Genomic DNA, 26,716 nt, shown 5'->3' with positions numbered 1-26,716 from the left:
TCATCTGGTTCATCTGGTTCATCTCTCTCTGTCCAGACTTCTCATGAAATTACAGCTGCGTCAGCATCTGCCTATCTCAGCGCAGGTGCTTTTGCTTACGAGTTGAACACTCCACCCCCCATATCTTCATGAAATTACAACGGGATACTCTGATATATCATAGCTTCACAACAGACTTTCAGCTTTAAGCATCTCCTCTCTCTCTTCCCTCAGGTTTTCAGCTCTTCACAGCAATAAAAGGGTTAATCTCACCTCGGCCTTGCAGCTGGAATGTGGCTTATCGCTGTTGGTCACCTGACCTCTGCCGGACAGAGGTGCCGCTTTGCTGAATCTCGGCCGCAGTGGAGGGGGGGGGTTCCGAGCCGCTCCGGCTGCCCACGGCAAGGCAGTGGGGGGGGTTCCATGGCTGGAACAGGCCCATGGCTCCAGGCTGGCCGTGGCCCGGCCCAGCCCGGCCCAAGCAGGGCCTGGCCGGGCCCGCTGGCCCCTGCACGGGGCCTGCAGCCACCTGTCCCAGCGCCGGAAACAAGAGAGAGCTGGGGTGGGAGTTTGTCTATTCTTAAGTGTGTATCACAGAGGCGGTCACAACTTTAAGTGGCTTAAAGAATTGTCCATATTCAAACTGGCCAGCTGATAGGTTCTGTCAGGTCCCAGAGGAAGCTGTAAGCACCCCTTAGCAAGGATATCCCTTCCGGGACTATGCTTGCTAACCTATGACACTTGGCTTATATTTCATTTAGGAAAACTAAAAATCAAAATCAAATCAAAATGCAAATGAAACTTTAGAGCAATGAATGTAACACGTTTACACCATTTACTTGCACCATCTGTTCTAGGGAAACCGTCTGACGTGTAATACAGCACTAGGCTTTCTGTAAAATGTCTGGGTTTGTTTATATTTGTGTACATTAAATCAACTCTATTCACTGTATTTACTGATTTCACAAACTCTGCATTAATTTGAAAATCAAATTGTATGAACGCCACCCATTTACATTGAGAGTTCAAAATACATAATTTGAATTCCAGGTCCAGTGGATTTCCATAAACTCACTTCAAGCTAAGAGTTATCATCTCAAAATTTAAAAAATCTTACAAATACGAGAATTTCATGTTTGAGAATTGAAATATTTTTGTGCAGTTTTCTGTTGTATTAATTTCACTTGGGCTAATGCAACAGAGCAGTAGACTTCTTAGAAGTCCAGTATAACTCTCTTAAAAATGTATATTTAGAAATTGAAAAATGTGTGAAGGTAAATAAAAAAATAAATTTGACATTACATTTAAATATTGTGAAAATTACTGAAGTCCTGATTCAAACTGGAACATGCTGGGAAAACTAATCTAAACCTTGACATTTGATATTATTTCAGCTTTTGGTGCCTTATTATTAAAATACTTATCTTTTTAGGAGGACAAGAAAAATAACTGATATTTCACACACAAAAAAGGAGACAATTTGGGTTTGTTTCTATATCCATGATGGCTTTGTGTACAGCCACTATCGTATGTGGTCTGGTCATCTTCACGCACCAAGAGGTTTGCCCAAATGCCAGGCTTGTTTCTGCTTTTTCCAGGAGAGATAAAAACTCATGCATGCTAGGGAGAAATCCTCACTAACAGAAGAAATCCCAGATATTTTGTAGATTGAAAGCACACTTCACAGAGACAGCCTCGTCTCACCTGTGTTCCCCGGGATGCAGGTCCTCTCCACTTGCCCCTTTTACCCCCTTCATACCTGCAGCAGTGCAGATAATACATTCAAATTGCTCAGGGTCAGTTTGTTCTCTACAGCCAGGCAGGTTTTTCGAGTAAAACACAATGAGGTGTATTTGGTCAAATGTAGAAGACAGCCAGTTTCATTGCTTATAGTTACAGGTGCTGAGATCAGAGGTTACAAATTCCAGGTGAAACTTTAAACCAGGGTTTACTCCTTGACATCAGATGAGCATCAGATTTTTACTAGGAATCCTTGGGCCTTTTAAAGAAGAGAGATGCTGGGTGATTTTCCCTTGCCTCCCTCCCCCCACTTTTTCTCCCTTCAGTAAAGACAAGATTTGGCTTTCTGCTTCTTCATAACAAACATACCAATTATAACTCATGTCTCATTTCCCCTGCATCTCAATTTTACCCCTAGCTCACTTGGTTAAAATGTTTTAGCATACGTATAGCTGAGCCAACAATACTTTGTCTCACATCATAAAAAGTAGTAGGTGTGCATGCATTCAAATAAACTCAGCTCTTTCCTGTATTCTTTTCATAGAGCTCAGACATGTCATTTTGGGGGGCATATTATTAATCCATTACTAATTGATGTATCTAGGGTTAAGATACTTTTCCAGACTCCTACCTTTAGGAGAAACTGCCCCTGCTTCACAGTATAACAGCAGATTCCTCCTATTCTGTAATTCTATTTTCCAGTAAGATTTGCACTTTAAACTATTGTTATTTTTTTATTTAAAGCTTTTATTTTGGATATTGGTCTCAGAAAAAGATGTGCTGTCTGCAGTCGTGACTCTCACTCTGGTCTCCACTCTCAGTCTTGTGACTGGGCTGTGAGATGTAGATCCAGAGCTCCTGCCTTCCATTTCCTGTTCGTAGGTGAAGATCAAACAGCAAGGCACCAGTCATTTTACAAGGAAAATAAAATGTTAGCTATTTCATATACTGAAGAGGAGGGTGATAAACTAAGAAAAAAAATTAACATCACATGTCGTTGACTGTCCTTAAACACAATGTTAAAAATCACAGTGATACATTTTTGCCAAACAATCTTGGACACATCCTAGGTTTTTGTAACCAAATTAAAACTAGCTTTTACTATAATTAAGCATCACCAAGTTATTGCACTATATAAAACTTCTTTGCTCATATGTGGAATTTTCCAGAATACAAACTACTTTTTTGTTAACCTTTTTTTTTTCAAACAAAAAACAATTATGTTTCATTTTTATGTGTATTTCAGAATTCAAAGTCTGAGAATGTGGGTTTTGTCAGATATGTTTGTGATCATGGAATTCCCTTTTTTTCTTACAGGCATAACTGGTATTTTTTCCCTCAGAATAGCATTTTCTGTTTCTATAATATTACTGAGATTGAACTGTTCTTCCATCTTGTTTGTGAGCCAAGTCCTCCATGCCATGGCATGACATGGCACATGGAGGAATTTCCTACATAATCCAGTAACAAGGAAGAAATGCATTTTCCAGTAATTTCCTTGGTACAGTCCATAACCTTTGATTTTCCAGATTCAATTTCTTATTCCAAGCAATCTCCATCATACTCCGTAGCACTGGAAACTATCTCCAGATACCAAGGGATGAAAAATGCTTGCATTAGCTTCTCCTGCTAATGCTCCATCTAACAATTTTGGGAGGAAATTGCAGACAACACAGGGAAGTCAGATATTGCATTCTAGGATTTTGTTCTCTTTGACCATATTTTTCCTTGCAGTAGTGACCTAATTTCACACATTTCCAGTGAAACTTATTTTATTTGAGAAGTCTGTTCTTGGTTTCTCTTTTTAGCTATGACTCAAATGTTCTGGTGATGTTCTCATTAACATCCCTTTTTAGTGATGTTTCATGGACACAATCCAAAATCATTGCTTCAAATAAAGGAACACATGAAAGCTGATGAAAAGAGGTACATAATAACTGAATTTTGTCAAACCTCTTGTGACAAGTGATATAAAAGCTTTTTTCTTCGTGTCCTTTTCACTTGGAAGTATTTGGAATACTACTAGAAATAATACTAAACTGGTAAATTATTTCAAGATTTTATAACAACAGGGATAGAGGACAGAAAACTCCTTAGTTAGCAGTAGCTGCCACAAGGTGGATTCCTCAGGGACTCCATTGTTAGGTGCTGATCAGAAGAAAATGATATTCCAAGAGGACAAATTTAAATTTATTCACAGTTTACCTAGAAGAATGGGATGGGATGTCTTGGCAATATCATGGAACAGAATCACTATCTTTGAAACATCTGCTCCATATGGAAGGACCACAACATGTCTTTTCACTCTTTTCTTTCATAGACTAAGCAAACTTACTATTTTAATCTGTTTCAGGGAACATGCTTCCTGACACTGGTTCTTGCCTTCTGAACTGTCCAGTCTGTGATTTTCTCAAAACAATGATGCTTCAAACAAGCACAGTATTTCTGCAGAGCAGAGAGGACTATTGCTCAGATCTCACATAGAGCAGTTCAGCTGATATAACAGCATTGCATCACTCATTCACCTTCAGTTGATGGCTTGTTAGGATCAGCAGCTCCATTCTGTGCTGTGTCCTGCTTTTCTGTACACTTCCCTGAAGGGAAAAGCACTGGGCAGGAGCAAATTTTTTCTTTTACTTCAAACAACCTCTCCAGTTTGCTGGTCATAGATTTTTAACATGTACTCTTTCCTCCCTTGTTAACAGCTAATAACTTTTTGGGCAAGAACCAAACACAGGGTAAAATCAAGCTAGAACCAGCTTGAAATATCTTTCTAGTTTTACACAGTTTCATTTAATCATGGAAGTGATCAGTAATTAATGCAGCCTATATTAATACAAAGTTTTTTGTTTCAATAAATTGATTATTATCACAACTAGCTGCACTTCTAATTGTTCTCCTGTCTCCCTGATGTTTCCCCATTAGTTTGTCATGATTCTGGCTCTGTCTTCTTGTGATTCTCCCTTTAATGAAAAGCACTGCATCATTCATCATACACAGCCTGTGCTGCTACATAAAGCTCTCCTTTCACAAACATCATAGGGTAAATCACCCCTTTAAGCAATGGCACTGTTCAATGTTGGCACCAAGGGTTAACCACAAGAAAAGGAAATAGAGTAAAATTTACATATTTTCTACATATATTTATGTATTTTATCATCTAGATCACCTAAGCCCAATATGCCATCTCTGGTGCAGCTGCCTTGGGATAAGAAATTTGTTATTGCAGCTCACCTGGACCTGTTTTCTCCACCAGAGATTATCACTCCCTCCAGCCTCTTGGCATTTCTTCCTGTGGATCTGCTCTCTAGCCCGGTTTTAATGACCTAGTTTAGCAGAAACACCTTTTACTCTCAAATCAGGCTGACAGAATGAGGGTAACTAGCAACTACACATGCAGTTGCCCTGACATATCTGGAAGGGCAGTAAAGTTTGGCAGCAGAACCCAGCCAGAAATCCCCATCTTTCACATCAGGTACTGCCAGAATAGTCATGACCTGAAGTCTTTTTTTTTGCCTTATTTTTTTACTCATAGCAGTTCAATTGATTTTTGCAGTTCTGCACAGTAATCCAATAGTCCCACTTCAGCTACAAATTACATTGGGGTCTTGCTCTTCTCTGTCCTATGTTGGACCAGCTCCCAGCTGCCTTTGAGAAAATTAAATTGGCCAAATTCATCTGCCTAAAAAGATCGGTCTGGTGTTAAAAGAAGAACAGTATAACAATTAAGGTTGAAGACAAAAAGAATTAAACACCAATATTTTCTGTCCTTGTTTCTTTAATGTGAAAACTTCACATTTAAGTGAAGTGAACTTCTTGCTTACTTCTTCAGAAAGATGTCTAATTCTTGCTAGCATTTCCACCACTGTGTATGTTTGCTCTTTCTGTCGGCTTTGGCAGCAAAAGACATGAAGAAGTTATTTTTTTTACAAATATAAGGAATGGTTATGTCCTTTTGGCCTTAGTCTACAAGTGCACATACAGGAGAATGAGTTAAATATTTTCAAGCAGATTTTTTATCTCTGTGTGTGTGATAAAAGCACTTATGCTGTCAGCAAGAGCAAAATATAAACTAATGGAAAGAACAAGCAGACTCTTAAGAAATAAATTACAAACTGCACGTAAAGAATATATCACTTTCCAGAGGTCTCTGTTGTCAGTGTGCGAATACAAGACACACTTCCGAAAGGCCTTTCTGTCTTTGCACAGAGCATGAGGACACCTCCATTTCCTCCCCCTCTCCTTCTGGCAGCCTGAAGAAGTGATCGCTGCTGAGTTCCTGCCTTTTAGCAGGAACTAGAACCTGTGAAGCTCTGTGCACTTTATTTTTTTGAGCCCTTATCCATCTTGGTCTATTTAAATTACATTAACTGATGTGTGAAATGGCCAGTTTGCCAGTTTGCAGGATTTCTTGAATTGTAAGATCTCCTTTTTTGACTTGCTTTGCAGTATCTCTTTATTGACTACTGGCATCCCACTCTTTGATCTGTACTTTGCTTTCCTTCATCCACTCATCTGTTCCTGGAGCTTTTGTCCTCACTCAGTAATCTCATTTGTTCCCATTCCTGTGATGTGATGACAAATGGCAACTGTGTATCCCACCAAGTCCATACATTCTTTTTTTTTAACCACATTAATGCTTTAATAAACTGGAAATTACAGAACTCCTGAAGCACATATTTTTATTTAATTACATATTTAAACTGTTTTTTATATCAGCTCATTGGAATAAGATCTGTCAATAGTATTAAAAATGGTTTTTTCTATGCATTCCCCATAATTTAATCGTTAACTAACTTGCAAGAGAAAAGACATACAGAGCTCTCAGTACTAATTTTCACTAAGGAGTTCCTGCCTCTCATCTCTGGCATCTTGCTGCTGTTGTTTCAGATCTCTTGCTCTGCCGTGCCAACACAACCACAAACCATCAATGAACAGCTTTGGTTTAAAAAATAATCCACATTTTCCCTCAGAATATTCTTAAAGATCAATCAGTTGCTGGGATGATAGTACTATGTAAACTGTCACTGCCTGCAGAGCTGAATATCCAGAGAAAGCATAGATATCTGGTTTCTTTATGTTGTGAGACTTCTGTTCCTCTTGTATGGTAATACAATGTGAAAGTAGACTTTGGAGTAGTCCCTGTCATGAGACGACACATAACAGCAATCCAGCTCTTTGGTTGTCAGTGGTGTGAGATATCTGATGCCAACTCTGTTTCTGAGGGACATGTGACAGTATTTCTAACTTTTCTTTTACATGCAATATGGATACCTATTGTAGAGTTACTAAATCTCAAGCAGAAATGATCTTTGCTCTCCAAAGCCTTTTAAATCCTTTGGACAGAAATGCCATGATGTTGGTAAGGCACAGATGACGTTTGTTTTTCACCACTCACTCTTTATCTCAAACGATGGTGTGGTTGTTTGATGGAGGCAGGTGCACATGAGAAACAAGGTGGCCATGATCTTGTGCACTCCAGTGACCATCCAGTGATGATCTGTCTAAGACAGGGAAATGAAAACAAAAATGAAAATCATAGCAACAACTTGGATCCAAGCCAAGATGATTTATCCTCTTAATTTAGTTTAGTTAACATAAAAGTCTGTTCTACACTCAGACCTTATCTATATCTGGATATTGTCTATAAATACAGAAATTCATTGCCTAAACAAAACGAGTATTTTCTAACATAGTCCAGTCAGAAGAGGAAAGTGAGTTTACCAGACAGGCAGTATGACTCAAGGTAATGCATAAGGGGTTACACTGTTAAAAAGAATATAATAGTTGTATTTTTAATATTACTTTCCTGACTAAAAGTACTTGGAAAAGAGGAAATGTAGGGATACTTGTTTAAGTGAAAATAATTGCAAAAACATCTCTCTTCTTAGAAATAAAAGTTATCTGGAAGGTTGTGATGTCAACTTCTGATCATTATGTTCTTTCAAAGGCTTCAGTGGAATTAAAAGTATTTCTGTATAACATTAATGACTAATGGAACTAGCATTTGCTGTATATAAAGCTGCATTTTGCCCATGTTGCATGTTGTCTGGAGTGGCAGGCAGCAGACAAGAAGTATTGTTCCTCCTTAAACTTTCATGACAAGAAGTTTAACCTTTATTGAAAAGAAAAGAGTGGGGGCCGGTTTTTCATCCTAGCATTTCATTTGTAAAAGAAAAATGACGTCCACCTGCCTGCCTTTACCATACCTTCTGCTGTGAAGTGAAAGTTGTTAAGGTAGCAAGAGTAGCAAAGTGTTTTTACTATGCATGTGTGTATATATACATCTGTACGTATGTACACCATCGTTTGTGTGCAGTTTTGTGATCTTGTGGGATCTTTTTATACACATATCTCCACAGAAGCTGGTGCCACTTAAAAGGACAACAAATAAATATGTCCCCTTTCCATTTATTTTTTTAGCATCAGATTGGCTCATCTTGGGTTTTCATGCTGCAATGTTTTCACCTGAAAACTGTGTTGATTTTTTACATAACAGAAGTATATGAAGGTAAGGTCACAAAACACAAAACGAGACATAAGATACATCATGATGCATTTAGAAATCTTTTAGGTGTGTTTCAAAAGAGTATAGATTCCTTAAAATAAAAAGATAATAGATTTCTTGAAAAACGGGAAGAGTTTGCAAGTCTGAGTGGCAGGGTATGTTTGCAGTACAGGCGATGTTACAGTATTTCATCTTTTCAGCCTGTAGGTGGGACTGTGTTTTCAGCGAACCCATCTGTGAAAAAAATTCTGAATCGGCATCAGGCAGCTCAGGCTGCTGCTAACACTAGCTGGAGCGAGTCAAGTGATTCTTGACTTGTGTTTGAGTTATTTCTGGGGGGAAAATAGCCTGTGTCCGAAATTACTTTAGTCCTAACGGTCCAGCCTGAAATCTCTGTTCTCACTGCAGTCTGCGGGCATTCTGCCTGCTACAAATCCTCAACTGCAGGATTTGTTCCTATTAAAAAGCATTTATGTAGCTGAAAAGAATAATGTCTGTGGAGAAATGCTGAATTTAGAGCTATGGAAAATACTGTAAGTGAACTGATGATGGTGTATTAAGTGACATTTTGAATTGGGATTAACAAGTAAATTCTCATGCCTAACTTCCTGGCTCAGAAAACTAAGTCAATCACAGGCTGGGATTCTTCTTTATAAAAACACTTAGGGCAAAGGGGAGCACCAGAAATGTTTATAGCACTCTAGGCCCACAGAGACACTGACTCCCATAACGCTGGATGCAACTCCTCAGGTGGGCAAGAACTACATACATTTTTATGAAAACACTGAAATTGGACTTTGACACTACTACTGCTAGACAGTCCTGGCTAGATGCCTTTTGTTTCTTGTTTTGCCTCATGCTGGCCCTGCTTCTCCCACTCTTACTCATTCCCAGCAGTACTTTACCTCACAAGGAGCAGCCCATGTAAAGGGGCAGCGGCCCTGTGATTTATGGGCTTACTATCTCTTCTTGTTGTGTTTACACAGCTTACGCTCAAATAAGACAGCTAGGAGAGTATGGAGCTCACATGTAAAATGAAAAAGATACTCTGCTGGGAGAAAAAGGAAATCAAGAGAGATCCAACCAGATTTTGGTGCTGTAAACACATCTGTAGGGTCACCATAAAGCAATGACTACAAAGGTCAGCATTTCAAAATGTGTCTTAAGAAAATGTTTTTGCAAGCTTTGTGGTGAAGATGGCTGGCGTGTTGTATATTGTAACATTCTGCTTAATCTCCTCTATGCTATATGGAGTCATTTACAACAAAAAATGCCTGACATAACTTACAGCACAGGAACACACAAAACCAGCTTCACCAGGGTGGATGTTTATGTAATCTTCAAGAACACTCTGAAGTTTGATTCAGTAATCAAATAAAACCTCGAGAGGCACATTTCTCAGAGACACTACCCATCTTTGAATTTCTGAGCTTCTTTATTTTACCGAGCCTTGTTAGATAAATGTTGATGATTATTTCTGTACATCGTGTTATCTGCTGTTTTCATTCCACTTCTCGGTTGTAATTGCACAAGCGCTTTGAGCTTTCTTTATTTAATTGAGGCATCTTAAAGGTGAGCAGATGGTCACCACAGGAGTGCAGGTTTCCCATTCATCGCCTGCACAGCAAAGGGAGCAACAAAAATTAAGTTTACACATACTGCCCTGACAACGACCTCTGTGCTGAACTAAACAAACCCCTTCTGTAAAGCCAGGAGCAGTTCACTCACCTTTCGAATGCAAACCTGGCACTCTCTAACAACTATAAAACATCAAGCCGTGCAGCCCTGCTCTCAGGATACATGCTGCTATAGGGGACACAAAGCTCCACAGAGCGCCATCCTTTAGGATATTGCTGTCAAAAAGCATCAGGTGTTGCAAAGCCTCTTTCATAAAACATCTTGCACATTTCGCATTCCTTTATTCCAGAAAAGGTTAACAAAATCTGAAGCATAGCAGCTTTAGGCCAGTGAGTAGAACTGAACAGGGATGCTCTTACGACTAGGCAGTGTTGTCACAGAAATTCCAAAAGTTCTTTTTTTTCCAATAAAATAATCTCATAACTCTTCTTCACTGGGGTTAACCTCCATTGCTTGGGGCACGAAATTGTGTCTTTCAACACAGTGGGAAATGACAAAACACGGCATCTAGACTTTCTTGGCACGGGGGACTCAGAAAGACCCCAGAGAGACATAGGCAGGGGTCACAGATCCAGCGTCAACTTCCCCGTAGGCTTATGCTGTGCACGGGCACCTTTCCAGGTGAGGAAACGGGAGCAGGGCAGCCCTGCTTGTGCCCTGCCGCAGCGCCCTTCAGGCTGCCGCCTGCATCCCCTGGTGCTGGTGCTGCAACCCCTCCTTCCCCAAATCCCACAGCCCTGCCGAGAGCCGACCCTTGAGCCCTTGAGTGCCTCAAAAAACTTCCTTATGCAATAAAGGACACCTTAAGCCGGAGGAACCCCCAAAAAAATTTAAGAAAAAAATGAAAGTGCAATGTGATTCTTTACTCCCCGGCCCCTACTGCGAGGACTCGCTTGGCAAAGGAGGGCAGCAGCCGAGCAGGAAGGTAGAGGAATTACACACACATCAGTGTTAGATGTATGCGATAAGGACACCCCCCGCCCGCCCGCGGAGGTGTGCGGGGCGGGGGGGCCGCAGGGAGGGGGCGGGCGGGAGGGAGCGCCCGGGCCGGCTCCTCCCTGCGCACAAACCCGGCCGCGTCGCGCGGGCGTGCGGAGACGGCGCCGCCGCTCCCGCGCTACTTAAGCGGGGAGGGCGCAGCCCGGCAGCCCCGCGGGGGGATCCGGCGCGGGGGGGCAAGTGATCATAGTAATAGTCGTCTATCTATAAGAGAACGAGAAAAGCAGAGCCGAGATGCTCCGTCCGTGACCCGCTGGCGGGGTGGGGAGGGGCAGGTTGTGAATCCGCCAAGCACCTGAGAAATAAAGCACGACCGAACAATTTCGAGGCGGGCGGGGAAGGGGGGGCGAAAAGTTTGCCGGAGCTCGGGCGTCTCCTGGGGGGCGGGCGCGATGCCGCCCTGGCTGCTCGGCAGCCTCTGCTGCGTGCTGGCGGCGCGGGCGGCGCTGGGCGGCGGCCCCGCGGGCGCGGAGGAGGAGGAGAAGCTGATCCGGGTGCTGGTGCTGCTGCCGCAGGACGACGCCTACCTTTTCTCGCTGGGGCGGGTGCGGCCGGCCATCGAGTACGCGGTGCGGAGCCTGCGGGAGAGCGGCGCGGGTCTGCCGCCCGGCTACGCCTTCCAGCTCACCTACGAGGACTCGGCGTGCGGCAACCGCGCCCTGTTCAGCCTGGTGGACATGGTGGCCCTGAAGCGCCGCCGCCCCGACCTGCTGCTCGGGCCGGTGTGCGAGTACGCGGCGGCGCCGGTGGCGCGGCTGGCCGCGCACTGGGACGTGCCGATGCTGTCGGCGGGCGCGCTGGCCGCCGGCTTCGGCGCCAAGGGCGGCGAGTACTCGCACCTCACCCGCGTCGCGCCCGCCTACGCCAAGATGGGCGAGATGCTGCTGGCCCTCTTTCGCCACCACCAGTGGAACCGGGCCACGCTGCTCTACAGCGACAGCAACCCCGAGCGCAGCTGCTACTTCGCCATGGAGGGCGTCCATGTGGTCTTCCAGGAGGAGGCCTTCCACATGGCCGTGCACAGCTTCGACGAGACCAGCCGGCACCTCGACATCGACGACGTCGTCCGCGCCCTCCAGACGGGCGAGAGGGGTGAGTGGCGGCGGAGTGCCCGGCCGGGCTCCTCCATGGCGTTTGGTGGCGGCTGGGGCGATGGGAATCCCGGGGAGGGAAGGAGCTCCGGGAGGGGAAGGCTCAGGGCTCGTCCCCGCCCGTGGGAAACCCACTGCGGTGCTGCGACGGCAGCCCCGGGCCAGGCATCCCCCGACCGACGGGAACAGTAGCCCGGAGTGAAGGCTCTGCCCACAGAGGTTCAGCAGAGTTTTGCCTCCCGACGGGCGGAGAGGGCGGCTTGCCTTCGGGGACCGCTGTAGGAGGGCTTTGTGGCATGGTAAGAAATCAGCTTTCTGCTGGCCATCTGGTTTACCCAAAATTATCCACGTCTGCTGGGCAGCAAATCTGTTGCTTACTCTCTTACTTACATTTTTGCAGTGACACTGTAAGCTGACACTGCAAAGATGTTTTCCTCTCACCCCACTGTGTCTTTTCCCCACTTCTGCCTTCGGAAGCCCCGCCGAGTACCTCGTAAATAAAAATAACAAATGCATCTAGGGGAAATGGCAATTTCAGGGGATATGTGCATGAGAAGCACCTGAGTGCATGCTGTGATATTGTCACCAACAGTTAGCAAGACACCGTGGAGATGAATGGCTTGTAAAACATCTGGGACAGTCGTCTCTGGGCTGAATGAACTGACTTTGCATCATGGAGCAGCAAAGTGCTTTGGAACGTGCGCTGTTGTAGTTAGATGTGCTTTAAAGTGAGATCTTGCCTAGCAATGTGTGGATATATGGGCGTCAGAAAGACTTCTGGTGTTCGAGGGTTTTACCAGGCACAGGCTTCTCCAGTAAATTAATGCAAAAAGAAAAGATGTATTCCAGGACTGAAGTGCAGGGTGAAGTTAAAGTCCTTAGGTATTTTCCAAGAAAGCCATAGATGTACAAAGCTCTTTATACAATTTTTACATATCTTGTTGTAGAGTGTTAAAATAGCATCAGAACTGGACAAATAAAGATCATGCTGTGTGTGGCTGGCAGAACTGGTATTATGGTGCTGAAGGCTGTGGGTGGAGCAGCCTTGCACTGCTGATGTCGTTAGGCTGCTATGAAATCATTAACACGTGCAGGAGTGTGTGAGATAACTGAGGTCTAACAGTATAGGGCTCTTTAATTCCCTATTCACTGGAGCAGGTGCTTAAAATACAGCTTTCCTTGTAAGTACCATTTGGGGAAATATAATGAATGGAGAGAAATAAACGTGTCAGTGCTGGAGGAAACCACAGTGTGGGGAAAGATCCTTGTCAAGTGTCTGTGTGTGTGGCTTTCCTGATGCTGAGAGCATAACAGCATGCTTGCAGCAGGAAAAGTGTTCACCCCAGCCCCACTTTTCACACCATGCTGACAGTTAGGGAAGTGAGGTTGCTCTCAGCCCGGTCTGAAATGCTTTGCTAAGCTGAGACATTTGATCTTTCACAATTCTGTAACTTGCAAATAACTGAACAAAAGCAGCCCTCTTCTTTCTCCCCATTGTTCCCAGTGGGATCCCTCCTTCCATCTTACCTCCTCATTTGCCCTCTGACTCCTGCCACTCAAGTGGGGCCCTCCAGCTTCTACTTGTTGCTTTCTGACCTTAAAGACCGACTGCAGGACTCACCTGGCACATTCCTTTCGCCCTGCTGCTCATGGCATCTTTCAGGTTACCACAATATTTTAAGAACCATAAATCATGTGGAGGGTTCACCAGATGAGGTCTGAAGAGCAGTCAAGGTCTTTACTTCTTGGAGGGGCTCACTGGAGATCCCCCCAGCAAGACAGCAGGGCTTGTGGGCAACAGCACACTGTCCAGAGCACTGTCAAGAAATGTTTTCGCTTGGTTGGTTTCCAGTTTTTAACCTGTTGTGACACTGTCCTTGGCACTAAGCCTTCACCTTCTCTAGTTTTCAAAGACTGCTGCTGTTTGGGGTCCCACCTGAGTGGTCAGGCTTCACTGAACTCCCTGACCAGGAGTGGGCTTTCAAGCAGATACAGGATTGTTGCTTGAAACTCTCCCAGGGCCGGGACAGAAACTGCCCCACCAGCTGTACTGTGGGAGCCAGGACACAGGCTGTCCCCAGGGGCTAGGTTGCTGCTGGCTGGGGGTCTGCACTGAGCTCTCAGATGCCTGGGAGGAAGAAGCACACTCAGCCATGCACGCCTGTGTACCAGGGACTGCATGTGCATGTGCAGTCCCTGGAGCCATGTGAAATGACTGAAGTCTTGGAGCCACAAAAAAATAATGATGAAAAATACGATAATAAAAGTTAAGTGCCTGTCTACAATTAATTTCATTAGTAGTTCAAGCTCTCTTACAGGCTCAGGTCTGCCTGCTGCAGACTTCATGCTGTAGGCTCAGGTTTACTGCAAGGTTTACAAATGCAGACCTGTGCTTAAATGTATAAGCATGTAGTCCAAGGGATGTATGTAGCAAAGGGAACACTTACTCCTTTAACTGTAATTAAACTCTGAAGTATTTGCAGGATGAGTCAATCCTAGTCAATAAATTCAGCATATTAGTATTAGAATTACTGTGTGTATTATGGCAGAGGGAGAACATTTTGTATGGGTTTGCACGTATCCATTTGTATGTATACAATAGTAAGGTACAGATGCAGATTAAATACATAATTTACATTTTTGGAAGAAAATTTGTTTTGGAGAGACAAATCCATGGCTTATTTGCTTCAGAATCTTGAAATATGTAATCTTTTCTTTCCTGCTGGGTTAGAAACCCCTTCCAAACAGTTAATATTACTTCCCTTACATTCCTTTAGAGGCTTACAAAATATGATTTAATGTATGTTAAAGTAGTTCCTCACACACACTCTTTCCTTTATTCCTTTTGCTCAACGTCTTTTACTGGTGTTGTGGGAATCTCTTTGATTCCGTCTACAGATTACAGTTTTATGATAGAAGTGAATTAAAAAGGCAAAGTCAAGGAAGAATTGGGAGGGCAGCAAGGAAACATTTCAAAAGGAAATCTCTCACCTATACTGAAATTAAGAACAGTGAGACAAATTCATTCCTGATGTGCATCTGGAAAAGATTTGGTCCAAATTTTATTGTAAGAAAATTTTTTTCTTCTTCTTTTCCTTCATGCTAATATACTCCACAATGGTCATGAAATATGTCTTGCTCTGTTGCTCTGGAAATTATTATATTACTCTGCCATAATCAGTAGGACAGAGCTATGCATGGTATAACTCTCCTGAAGCGTGGGGTTGTACTGAACATGACTCACCCCAGCGACACATCTGGAGGTTTATGCCTGTGATGGCATCCAACCAGAAAGGCGATGGGAGAAGATTCATTGTGTGCAAAAAGATTTGGCCTGTTTGGCATTTTCATTTCTTATAATAGAAAACACTTCCACCCAGAAGAGCCGAATGCGGTTTTGATTCGTTTTTATTGTTGGGTTGAAAATATTTGCGTACATTATTGCAGCTTTTGAGTCCTGCCATGCATGACAGCGTTCCTGGAAACGTGCGTGCAGTTGGTTTTGAATCATCATCCTAACAGGATCTCTTATGCCCCTGCTGTAGCATACAGTCCTGAAGCACACACTGATAAAATACTTTGCTGTGCCCTCCGATATCAGTACCTTCATACCTGTAGTCTTGTGAACCTGTATAAAAGCTTGTAGTATAACTCGGTCTGTGTGGGAGTTCTCGCCCCATTGTTGAAGACTTCACCCAAGCTTCTGCTTTCCTTTTGTAGAAGGAAGCAATAGCAAGGGAAGTAGTCCCCCTGCCCAGCAGCTCTGGGAAGAGACCTATCAACCACAATCATCACACTGTGGATCACAGTGCCCATACAGAGCACACCTGTTGGCTTGTAGGTCTCATCGTAGCAGCAGAGCCTCTGCTTAGCTACTGGCCCATGATAAATGGGGCTCTGTGGTGTTTGTACCCACCTTTGATCTTCGTTTGATCTTCATGCTTATAGAAGGGTGCTTGGTTTTTCCATTTATTAACATTAAGTATCCCATCAATGATTGGTACCTAGGCTTATTGTATGGTCTCTGGAGAGGAAGTCGATGTTTTGGAAAGATTCATACCGCTATCCCTGCCGCCCAGATGCTGCTCTCCCTTAAGTGCACGGAGGCAACAAAATCTAGGCCAGATGCCTAAACAGTAGGTAGGTGAGGTGTAGGCAAGTTCAGTCTACATCAAACTGCTCAATGGAATGGAAATTGAAATGGCAAAGTCATGGTATCTCCATCTTTGTCTTATGTCCAGTTAGAAATAGCAACAGAGGCTTATGATTGTGGTTTAGTCTACAAACACATGCAGCCAAAGAAATTTGAAACCAGACCTTACATTTTGCAGGGGTAAAAACCCAGATCAGACGGAGGGTCTATTTAATTATCTTAAGAGGGAAGAGGAAGCCTCTCTGTTTTCACTACCTGTCTTGTCAGCTCTTTGGGAAATCAGCTCTGTTTGCAGTCTGTGTTTTCATGTTTGTTGCAAAACTGGGAGGACAGCTAGGGTCACTGTTTCTGGCAGCATTATTGCTTCACAGGCTGTTCTCTGAAGTTCTTGAGCTGCTTCTTATCTATGTTTCTCATTTTCTTCCAGTTGTAATCATGTGTGCCAGTGGTGACACTATCAGGAACATCATGCTGGCTGCTCATCGGCAAGGAATGACCAATGGGGACTATGCTTTCTTCAATATTGAACTCTTCAACAGCTCATCATACGGTAATGTTTTTCTTGCCCAAGTGTGTTGCAAAGTCTTTTGTAAGCTTGGTAGTATTTTTAGATTTGTTAGCCTCAAAACACGCAGCACTGAGTCCCAGAAAACACCACTATATCTCCCTGTTTTTGCAGTTATCTTCCATTTGGGCTGTGGTGTTGCAGGAAATAAAACAGACTTTGTGGCTATGGCTGCTACCGGGTGGGTCACAAGATGCCAAATATGCTACAGCAAAAAGTTACTTAATTACTTTTCAAGGAAGTAGCACCAGACGGAGACATTGGTTGTGGTGTGGGTACCCCATTCTGCAGTGTCTGTGCTCAGCTCTAGCTGACTTACACCATCCCCCAGCCATATGTCTGCCAGCTCTCAGGGCAGGGCATTCCTGGCAGCCTGGTGACCTGTGGTCTGAGCAGATGGCTAAAAGGAGTGATTAGCAACAGCCAGCAGCATGGGCAGCTGCAAGGTTTGGGTTTCCAGAAATCATATCTGTGCTGGGGTATCCACACATCTAATTTATTTATCTTTTGATCACAGACTCTGTCTGCAAAAATATTCAGCTATGCTGTGTTAAAGGGAAGACACTGGATAGGACACAGGCAGTCCAGATTTTCTAGAGCAGAGTGAATAAAAGTGGCTGTTTACACCCCTGAGTAAAAGGGGTCATTTTTGTCAAACTAAAATGTGACTTCAAAATGTAAATTAAATGCATTTTCTTTTTGAAATATAACTATATGCCAAAATATAATTGTGACTGCATGTTACATCAGTGCGTGGTAGGGACTATACCTGCTCTCAGCTGGTGCAGCTGTCTCACTTAAATTCAAAGTAATATTGGAGCAATGTGTTTGCTGAGATCAAACATCAGATGGCTAAAGCTGGGGCAAGTTTTGTTGAAGTGTAACATGGCTCTTGAAAGGAGCAGCTTCTTTTGCAGATGTAGGAGAAAATAATTTCCCCCCTGCAGACTACTTTAACTAATCCACTACAATAACAAATCATTTCAAGTTAAAAACCAAGTGGAAGTTGAGAAAAAGGGAAAATTTGGGGGTTTAGTTTCTTTAAGTTGCAAAGGCTGACCAACAGAAACAACTGAATTCAAAAAACAATATTTTTTTTTAATTAATCTGTAAATCAGAACTTCCTTTGCATAAACTTTCTGTTACCCATCTACTACCTCTGAGATTATTTCACAGTAAACAGTGCTGTGACACACTGAATAATGAAGGTATATAACTATAAATTCAGAGATCTAGATATGTACAGAAGTACAGATACTGCTGCATGTATCATCAAGATTAGCTAAAGGATGCCAAGTTTTGCCAGGTAAGAAGGAAATCACTCAAATATCTAAAAGACAAAGTTGTAGAACAAGATCAAAACCAATGTGGGAGCCTCATCACCACCCTCCTTTGCATCACAGGTAGTCCAATCTTCCTTTTGTAGCTTTTGTGAGGGATTTATGAAAACTGTCTAACTTCTGATGTAGTATAGTTAGAATCTGGCATTTCCTGACATTTCTTTTAAACCAATTTTTCTGCTTGTGGATGTATTTCCCATATAGAGTGAAATGACTGTGCATCAGAAGTTGACTTTTGTGCAGATGGTCATTGCATGTGAAAAGCAAACACAAGAGAAGTGTAGAGAAATTCTCCCAAAAATCCTTGTTCCCAGTGCCTGGAGATATTAGGTTTTGTACTTCATAAAACCTAAGAGTGGGTGTGATTGGGCAATTGGCACTGTCTTTGTGTTCAGATGACTTTATTGCAGTTGTTGTTGCCCTCTGGTCTGAATATTTCTAATTTTTCAGAAGAACAGGCTTATTAAATGCCAAGACTGCAATAATTGTACACAAGTATTGTAACAAGATGACCTCCCACAAAACAATCCATGAAGGAATTTAAATATGTAAATTATTCTAGGAACGCCGTTATGCAAGTAATACCCAGTGTCAGGATTTAAAGAAGAAACATGTACAGTGTCCGGGACAGAAAGTTACCTTCTACCAGCACCGCCTTCTTTTTTTTTTTAATTTCTTTTTTTGAGTCTATAATCTCATGCTTTTTAGCTATTTCCATTTGCAAATGCAAAGCTATAGCAAAGCCCTCCTCTAGTTTCTGCTGTTCTTCTTGAATCCTGCACCTCTAAAATGCAGGTGTCCAGCTGGGGCAGAAGCTGTTCAGCTTTGAGGCTCCTGCAGGGCTTGTACTCTCTTTTGGGGAAGGTAGCAAGACCTGCTTACTTAAAACTGCCAGATGTGCATTTCTTTCTCTTTGAAAGCAGTAAAGAGGATGGGTGCAGGCACTGAAGGGAAGGGTGGCACAACCAGACAGTGGGATGTTCGCTGCTCTCCAGTGTCTCCATTGGGTATGATGAATAGGGTTCTGTGATTGTGACCTTGTATTGGGAAATAAATCCCTAAACCAAGGCATATGTATCTACAGCTTCTTCCTAAAAAAATTAAATCACTTAAAAAAAAAAAAGCAAGTAAAGTTCGTGGTATGTATAAAGATTAGAGATATCCTAGGTCCTAGGTGGTGCTAAGCTTTCCTGGGGTGGAAAAGAGAGGTGGAAATGCTTCGGTGCTCCTGTGTCTCCTGCTCTGTGCTGGGACTGACAGGAGCTGCCCTGGACCCAAAAGCTGCAGGAGAAAGAACTTATCCCCAGAGCAATGCAGGGCCTTTACTCCTTCCTTTGTGCTCTCCGAGGAAGCAGAGCAAATCTTCAGTTAAGTCGAAGCAGCGGTGCTGGGGTGCTGGGAGGACAAAATGCAAGCTCTTTTTACCTGCTTCAGGTCCCAAGAATTTGCTCTTGCAGCCACATGGTGCAGCTGGGAAGCACTGTGCAAGGAGCACCATGGGTTTGATACCTAGACTCGTTTCCCTTAACATCTCTACTCCCAAACAACTTGCTTCTCTTGGTCTAAATGGCACCATTGTCCTCAACCCAAGCAAAATACCCACATCCTCTCTGATTTCAGGTTCCTGTGCACCTCCAGGTCACCTTGGGAATTTAGCATTAGTTTTTTGTCTTGGCTCATTTAGCCATAATGGGGTTTGTTGCTGTTGTTCAAAAAATAAAATTACTGTCTAGCTTTTAATTACTTGTAAGCATTTAAAGGGTCACTGCTTAGGGCTACCACTGTTCCCTCTAGCCTTTTTAGTTATCATTTACATTGAATAGCTGTTATCTGCTCCATAACAACATGAACCTTTCCACTGACCTCCTGTAGCTTTGCATGAGGATCTCAGGGCCTGCTAAGGCCAGGATCTGTTTGTCAGAAGGACTTCTCTGCTAATAAACAACCAGTCAGCTATCCTGCCTCTTAAAAATGTGGTTTCTTTGCTGGTGGTCTGAGTTAAATTGTTCCCTTGCTGTGACACAAAACATGTGTAGGCAGCGTAGGCGCAGGGTTCCATTTTATTTCTATGTATTCCTTTTCCATTAAAAGCAGGGCTGGTCTGGCAGCCATGGCATGCATGGTTTTGTCCTTGACCGCAGTGGGAGAGCTGCACCATCTGCCTCCCATTCGTGCTCTTGACTTTACTGGTGCCTTTCTGACTGTCCAAGGGGAGTGATGTGTAACAAACACTTTGTGCTTGAATGCTCCCTTACTTCTTCTAACTTAAATATCTCTTAAATATCTCTCTGGCATATGTGTTTTGCTCAAAGATGCCATCTTACACTTAGGATTTATCCCACCCTTGTAGGATAAGCAAACACATAATGGGAGTAAGATTGTCCTTTGGTTTGCACATTTGCTTCTTAGCAGCTATTCCTCACTGCCCAGTTTCTGGCATGCCTTGAAGAAGGGTCAGTACTCCTTTGTACTTTACCATCTCCCCAGCAATCAGAAAAGGGGACTTTTGGGTGGAAAAAGGAGTCCCATAATGGTACCTAATTCAAATAGTTTCAAAATATGCTTGTTTCCCCCTTTAGGAAATGGCTCTTGGAGAAGAGGAGACAAACATGACCTTGAAGCCAAGAAAGCATACTCGTATCTCCAAACTGTCACTCTGCTGAGGACTGTGAAGCCTGAGTTTGAGAAGTTTTCCCTGGAGGTGAAAAGTTCTGTTCAGAAGCAGGGTCTTCATGAGGATGACTATGTAAGTACTTGATGACAGTCTTCAGATCATAGCATCTTCAAAAACATGCTCCTAATTAAAGCAGAAGTGGCAGTGAGACCTTATACGGACAGAATCACCTGTTGCAAAATCATGCTGTTGCACATAAAGTTTTTTTGTTGGGGGGGTGGGGGTTGGGTGTTTGCTTTTTTTTTTTGTTTGTTGGTTGGTTGGTTTTTGTGGATAATGCAAATTACAAAACTAGACTTGTTATATGTGTTCACACTATATTTGTGCACCACCATCCATGACCAGTTGTCCTGTGCTCATCTCCTAGTTTATCAGCAGAAAGGTTGGGAAAGGGCAGGTCTCTTTCACTCTACCTACCACCAATTGCTTCCCTTTTTTTAACAGGCAAATAAATACAGCCTTCTTTTTTGTTTTCTCTCAATAATTAATTTTCTTCTTTTTAGAATCCAATCTCAGAAAGTTACACTATCTATATTGCATCTGATGAAGTCATTCCTGATGTGGATGAAAAAAGTGGTCTTACTTCCCAACAAAGCATATTTAAGTAGTTGCTGGTTTTTTATTTTGAACTGTCAAAAATATCAACAGAGTCCTTGCAAGTTGCTTTAAGCCTTCGGGAATGCCACTGTCTTCCAGAGGTGGATGTGGGAAAGTATGCCTTTTTTTTAACCTCTCAAAAGGAGGAAAATGCCTTTGAAAATTGCTTTTGAGGTACTGCTAAGCTAGTTCATTAGGCATTTTCATAGAATAGTCATCTCTGGGAGCAAGAATGTGCAGCACATACCTGCAGTGATTTCTGCATGCTGATAACAAGTACTGCCCAGACAGTTAGCCTTCTCCATGGTGCAGTGTCAACTTTCCAAATATGTTTATAAAGAAAAGAGGCTTGAAGAGGGTTTGGTCAGTCCTTAGCTATAGGAAATGAGAGCCTGAAACTCAAGAGAGCAACCCAAACCCTTCATTTCCAGGTTCCACTTAGGCTCCCATCTCATCTCTTTGCTTTAAGCATTGTGTCCATCTTTAGTTCATCAGCTTGTGCTTGAATGTTGTGTTAAAGAATGAATAACCCTTCCTACAGTTTATTGTATCACTTTGGCTATCTTTAGAATACTTGTGCTTCTTAGAATGTGAATGTATTACATTGAAATATTTTACCTAAAATGTTAAATTTGAATCGCAAGAGTGGTTTATATTTGTCCTGTGATACTTTCAAAATCTAGTCATAGTCTTTTGTTGGCATGTTTTGTCTTGGGTTAGTTGAGAAACCCCAGCTCATAGTTTCAAGGTGCTGCTCTCTGAAGAACCTGCTAAATGAGTTCTGAAGAAGGCATGGGACTTTAATTTCTGTTGTTCCTCCCTTTTCTCTCTTATGTGTCCTTTAGCAGACGTCACTTAGCAAGCTGCTATGTGCCTTTGGTTGTGGTTGGTGAGAAATGTGATTTTAAAATACTTAAGATCCATTCATCTGCGGTGTTGTGGCTTTTTTTTTAGTCTGGGTAGTGTGACATCTCCCCAGATAGGAAAAGTCTTATACTGCTGAGAGCTGAGGATGCTGTCTGTGGGCAGTTTCGAGGCAGGCAAGAGGATGCTTTTCTCTTCTTTAGGATGGGGACTCACTGCAAACCCTGTGTAGTGTTGATTTGGGCTACACAGATACAAGCCCTGTGCTGGTCAAGCAGAACTGGATATAGGGGAGAGCAAATTCCCTTGTACCAGCATGGGGGAGATTTTGCAGGCTAATGTGTTTGCTGGGGAGACTCCCTCACAGCTGCACACCCATGGCCAGAAGTCCTCTGTTGTCATTCCTCATCCTGTGGCTGCTGTGTGTGGTGTCACTGCTCCTGACAGCAGTGGGGGCTGGCTCCTGGCCATCTCATCCTTGACCTTCTTCTGCCTGGCTCTGAGGGCTGCCTCCCCCTGTGTCCCATTTCCACCTGTGATCCAGAGTCCTTTGCCTTGTTCCAGCTACTCCTTCACACAAAGCTGTGAGCCTTTGCTAGGGCCAGGCAGTTGCATGGGCCCCCTCCTGCTCCTGCCTCTCCTCTTCCTGTTCTTCCTTTCCACCTGGCTTTCTTCTCACTTCCCAGTCTCTTCTTGCTGGGTCACAGAGAACATCTTGTGATCTATGTACACCTACCACAGCTTCCTGCCATCTGAAGCATGAGCCCTTGGCTCGCAGGCAGCCTCAGGGTGAAACCCTTTGGGATCTGGAGCTCTCTGTAGGGAAGATAACAGGTCATGGCTATGGGGGAAGGAGGTTTGGTTTCAAGTGTAGAGTACCGTGGTATTGGATGGATGCTTAACTTACATAGATCTCAGCAGAGCTCCCCTACCTGCTTTTTCACAGCCTTCTAACAATGGTTAAGTAAAATATCTCTAAGAGAGTTAGTCTCTGGCTGAGTATAGCAAAAAACCCCCGTAGCTGTGTTTCTTCCTTAACAGTGTGTGAACTTAACTTTCTAGTTTTCTTTGCATAGTTTATGATGGATTATATATTTCTCCACTTTGGACAGTGGGAAAGTGATGCATCATATTCCCTTAACTGATTGTCCTGCTGCCCTGTTTGGAGGAGAAACATTTTGGGGCAGCCTTCAGGATTAAGAAAAAAAAAACATTCTGAAAACTAATGGGGAAAAATAAAAAGCTAAACTAAAGGTCAGTTCCTTGCCCTTTGAAAAATTTGTGGGTAGTGGGCACCCATTAAGAGTGCTTTTTTTGGCAACATGGGGAAAAAGTGGCCTGGGTGTGCAGTAAGCAAGGCTGTGTCCTCCAAGGGAAGATTGGGAGGGAAAAGTCCTTGAGCTGAGTGGGTGGGAAGTGACAGAGATGGATTTTGCTCTGCTGGATTCTGCTTCTGAAAACAAAAACTATGTGGAAAGATAATCAATAGCACAGCCCATCTCAAGTCCTATCCACGGGCATTGAAATACAGTCTTCATTCTTTTCTGCAAGCTGTGTCCCAAGAGGAGGTGCTTAGGGAGGTTTGGATTTGAGGCATTCAGTGTGTCTGCTTTTCTGTGTGGATTTTTCCAATGTCATGGGAAAATGGGGCCCCAGGCCCATGGTCTAAATTATCTCACACTGACCCTAACTCCAACAAAAGTCATTAGTGCTGCCATTTTGTCCTGGCCTCTTGCCAGTACTAATCCTAAAGGCATTATTATCTACCAAAAAAGAGTATCATAAAAATGGAAAATAAGCAGATGACAGAAGGAAAGATAAGGGAGACAGAAAGGGCAAAGTCCTAAAGCCGCAGCTGTCCCACTGCCAGATGCAGAACTCATATGGCCCTTGGAGGAGTAACAGGTCAAAGATTGTTGGCTGTCTTCATCTCCAGCTGTGAAATCACACAGAAAAGGGAAAAACGTGTTTTGGGTACGTCTTTCCCAGGTCACAAGTTTCTGTTGTTTCTGCATGGGTGTTACGCTGTGGAAATGGGGAAGGTGGAACAACCTGTGCCTTATTAGTGAGCAGGAAAGTGTGGAAAAGACAGTTTCTTCAGGAATCTTTCTTGTGAAGTAAAAAACTTCCTTAAGCACCATTTAACTCTACAGCATTGAAAATAAGAGTGGCAGAGAGGTTCTGAGAAAGTATCTTAGAAGTATTTGGGTTGCACAGGATGGGGCAGTGGTGATGTTCCCTGTCTGAATCCATCAGCTGCCTGAGTCCACTAGCAAATATTGTTAGTTTGTTTGTTCACCACTCTGAATGTGAAAGCAGTACTGTCATGTTAATGTAACCCAAAGAACTGTGGGCTGAAGCATTAAATCTGCTCAGCCATCATTTCAGCATTCAACAGTGTCTCATGTTTTTTCAAGAGGCATCCTGTAGTTTTGTAGAAAGCCTGACCATTTTATTTTGTGCCTACCTGGAGATTGACTTCTCTGATAAAATAAGCAAAAAAGGAGGAATTCTTTACAAAAATCTATTAAAATGTGGGGTTCCAGGCATGCAGGAGAATCGTTTTAATGCTTTTATACAAATGATGGCAGTTTTTTTACTTTTGCAATGTTAATGAATTAACAAGGCGTTAACAGCAGGGAGTCCTGGTCTCTATAAACCATCTAAGATCCTTGGCTTAATTGCAAAATACAGGGCAAGCTCTGCTTGCAGACCTATAGCCTAGGTGAGGCAGACAGCAGTGAGAATTGCATGCCATTACTTGAAGGAAGAATTTAAAACTGTCTCTAAATTGATATGTGAATAATTCCCAACACATGCTGTAGTTAAAAATGTTTATGAATAAACAGTGTTTCAGTTAAAGTATACGCATAAGCCATTTTTATTAAATAATGCTGAACACTTAATGAATTGGCGGTAGCGTGCAGTTTGGAAGTTCTTAATGCACCTTCTGTTCCTGACTCAGGCCCAGGATTCAGTAAATGCTTTTTTTATGTCCAACCCAGTATTCTGAGCTCAGATGATTTTACAGCCAGGAATATTTGCTCTTCTGAGGTTACAGACCACCCATGGCTTGTTTTTACTTCTCATTTAGAAGCTGAAAATGTAACTAATTAAACAAATATTTCTGCTATGTTAACTACATGACAGCATTGTTCACAAGGTGAATGCAAGGGTTTTATCCTACCCACAGCCTTTTTCACCCTGAAAATGAGCATCAGGAGAAGGGAACCGGAGCCTGATTTGCCAGTAAAATTATCTCAGTGAAAGAATGAGCTACAAATATTTATTAGATCAGCAAGATGCTACTGCCTATTAGAAAGGGAAACACTGTTTCATTTAACATTTTCATCTCTCTGCAAGGAGAAACGGTGCACTCAAGGCAACCTTTCTAGCTCCAATAGTTAAATACAAAAGCTACATGGGAGATAGCTGTGCTCATAAAGTTTATCATCTCATCCATAACATCCATGCCAGACTCTTCCCTGTGTGTATTCCTTAACGTCAGCCTTTTAATTAGGATTGCACACCAGCTAAGATAAGGTTGGGAGAAGGGAGCAATTCAGTCTTGTAGCTGGGATGCTGAAAATGTAACTTACTCAGCAGTGTCCTTCTCACTTTTCTTTTTTCAGGCACAGGCAGGCAAGATTAATGTCAGGCAGGCTTTTGTGTCTTCTGACTGCATAAGGATGGGAGAGAGTTTTGAGGAGATTTAAGGGGGAGGAGGGGGGAGGAAGAAAAACCCCCCAAACCCTGCCAGGGGATAATTTGTTCAAATGAATGGGTCTATTCAGCTGCTGGAGTGCTTTGCTAATTGTGTTCAAAAGAATAAAAGCAAACCACAAGCTGCTTTCAGCAGCCGGAAAAAATGGTTTCACATGCCAGCTTATTAACAAGATGAATTCTATTAGTAAAACATATTTAGGATTTTTATGACCAACCCTTCACCCCTTGGAATTAATGAGAGTGTCTTTATTTTCTGTAAGAGGAGTATTGAACTGTGGACTGCTAAATTTGGTGAATACAGCAGACACTCTTTTTTTTCCGAAGATAATGCTTTCTCAGTGGTGTGAAAGACCAGTGTCATTCACATCAGGGTCTTAGGCAAAACTACAGTGTAATAGTAAGTTATTTGCCAGTAACAGATGTCATGAAAGACAGTAAAAGAAATATTCTTCTATTTTCCAGTGGATTTGTTTAGTTTTTCTAGCCCATCTAAGCATATTTTTGAAGCTGTCTTAAACCATGGAGGAGATAGTATAAAACTGAATGTATATCTGGCAATAGTAATATCTGAACTCTTTGGGAATGTAAAAGTTTAGAGTTGATCTTCATGGATATGATGTATATTTTCCATAGCCCCATGTTTCTACTTGGATTCCACTTTACTAAATAGGCACTCAGACATTTATAGGTAAGACACTCTTTGAAGTACTTGCTAGAAATACACCTTATTTTCCACTAATAAAGTGTGAACAATATGTCCTCCTGCAAAATTCATAACTTGTTTCTGTTTTTAGTGCTTCTCTGTGCTGTTTGCATTGCTAGTAATCCAAAAGCTAATTTAT

At 42.8% G+C, this 26,716-nt stretch overlaps 1 protein-coding gene across 1 annotated transcript in view; it reads right to left on the bottom strand.

Annotated features, from left to right (window-relative positions):
* TARS1 (threonyl-tRNA synthetase 1) overlaps positions 1 to 11,932 on the bottom strand; it is a 32,875-nt gene extending 20,943 nt beyond the window's left edge. The window contains exon 1 of the mRNA XM_069002295.1: positions 11,392 to 11,932. Within this exon, the coding sequence (XP_068858396.1) occupies positions 11,392 to 11,847 (456 nt within the window). The 5' untranslated portion in view covers positions 11,848 to 11,932. The remainder of the gene's footprint in view (positions 1 to 11,391) is intronic.
* Positions 11,933 to 26,716: the final 14,784 nt, after the last annotated feature.

Source organism: Aphelocoma coerulescens (assembly GCF_041296385.1).
Source record: "Aphelocoma coerulescens isolate FSJ_1873_10779 chromosome Z unlocalized genomic scaffold, UR_Acoe_1.0 ChrZ, whole genome shotgun sequence".
NCBI lineage: Eukaryota > Metazoa > Chordata > Aves > Passeriformes > Corvidae > Aphelocoma > Aphelocoma coerulescens.
This window is presented reverse-complemented; position numbering and strand designations above follow the sequence as displayed.